The 1,026-nt window shown below is 38.3% G+C and overlaps 1 protein-coding gene across 1 annotated transcript in view; it reads left to right on the plus strand.

Annotated features, from left to right (window-relative positions):
* The window catches only part of LOC119587931 (protein trachealess-like), a gene marked incomplete in the record, with an annotated part of 132,256 nt that overhangs the window by 129,269 nt on the left and 1,961 nt on the right, over positions 1 to 1,026 (plus strand). Inside the window, 1 exon segment of the mRNA XM_037936641.1 lies at positions 901 to 1,026. Coding sequence (XP_037792569.1) covers positions 901 to 1,026 — 126 coding nt within the window.

Genomic DNA, 1,026 nt, shown 5'->3' on the forward strand with positions numbered 1-1,026 from the left:
GTTTGCTACAAAGGTGAATGCTTATTTAGTGTCTTTTTGTTGTTTCTCGTACAGTTAATTATATGATTTTATTGAGTTTTAATTAATTTATTTAATGATGCGAAACTGAAAAGACACTAGATTTAACTCTCTTTTTCTCTTTCATTTAAACATTCAAAGAAATAAACCCTAAACTACTTCAAGAAAAAAAAAAACATATATATCATGATTAAATTTCTAAAACAATTAGATTTGTAATTGATAAAATAAACGAATAGATGTGTAAATAAAAGAAAAATAAAAGTGTAAGAGATCTCTGGCTTCAGCAATATTTAGCGGACGTGATTCTTTCCTTGCATTTTATCTTTCTTTAAAATTGATAACCAAGTAAACGAATTTTAAAAAGTATATTGTGAGAAACATCAGATATACTGAAGATATATCGAAATTACTGAATTGCTAATTAGCGTAAAGATAAACCGTTAGAAAATGTGAATGGAATAATGGCTTGTGTTTACTTCTGATCCAACAACAGCCCATTTCTAATTGTCCAATAACTCTGATTAATTATTATCCATTTACCAGTTGATTTTCGTTTCCTTCGTCTAAAAGGCCAAGGATAATGCAAGGGAACAGTCATGAAGGCTAGAGGCTGCTAGAGGGATTTTGCTTTCGTAAACCGCTAAGTAGGTAGTTAGATGTTGATGCTAACCACTGCTAACAAGGCTCGGTGCTTACTAATGTACTAACAGAACTAACCTTTGTGTCGGAAGTTCTCTTTTTTAGAATTACATTTATCTTAGTTGAGCTAGTGATGTTGCTCATATGTGTTATTAATCACTGCTGTGCTTTGTTTGCGGGCGTCGCACTGGCGCCCCGCCCCCCGCCCCTACACGCCGTCTGACGAGATCTATGTTGCAGGCCCCTGGCGGCCTATTGACTCCGATGGTGAATGCTGACATCGCAGAGGAGTCTCGAGGAGGGTGCGAGGGCGCGCCGTCCCCGGGCCGGCACTCCGCTCCCCCCGTGTCGACGCCCGGGACTCCA

This window comes from Penaeus monodon, chromosome 23 (assembly GCF_015228065.2).
Source record: "Penaeus monodon isolate SGIC_2016 chromosome 23, NSTDA_Pmon_1, whole genome shotgun sequence".
Classification (NCBI taxonomy): domain Eukaryota; kingdom Metazoa; phylum Arthropoda; class Malacostraca; order Decapoda; family Penaeidae; genus Penaeus; species Penaeus monodon.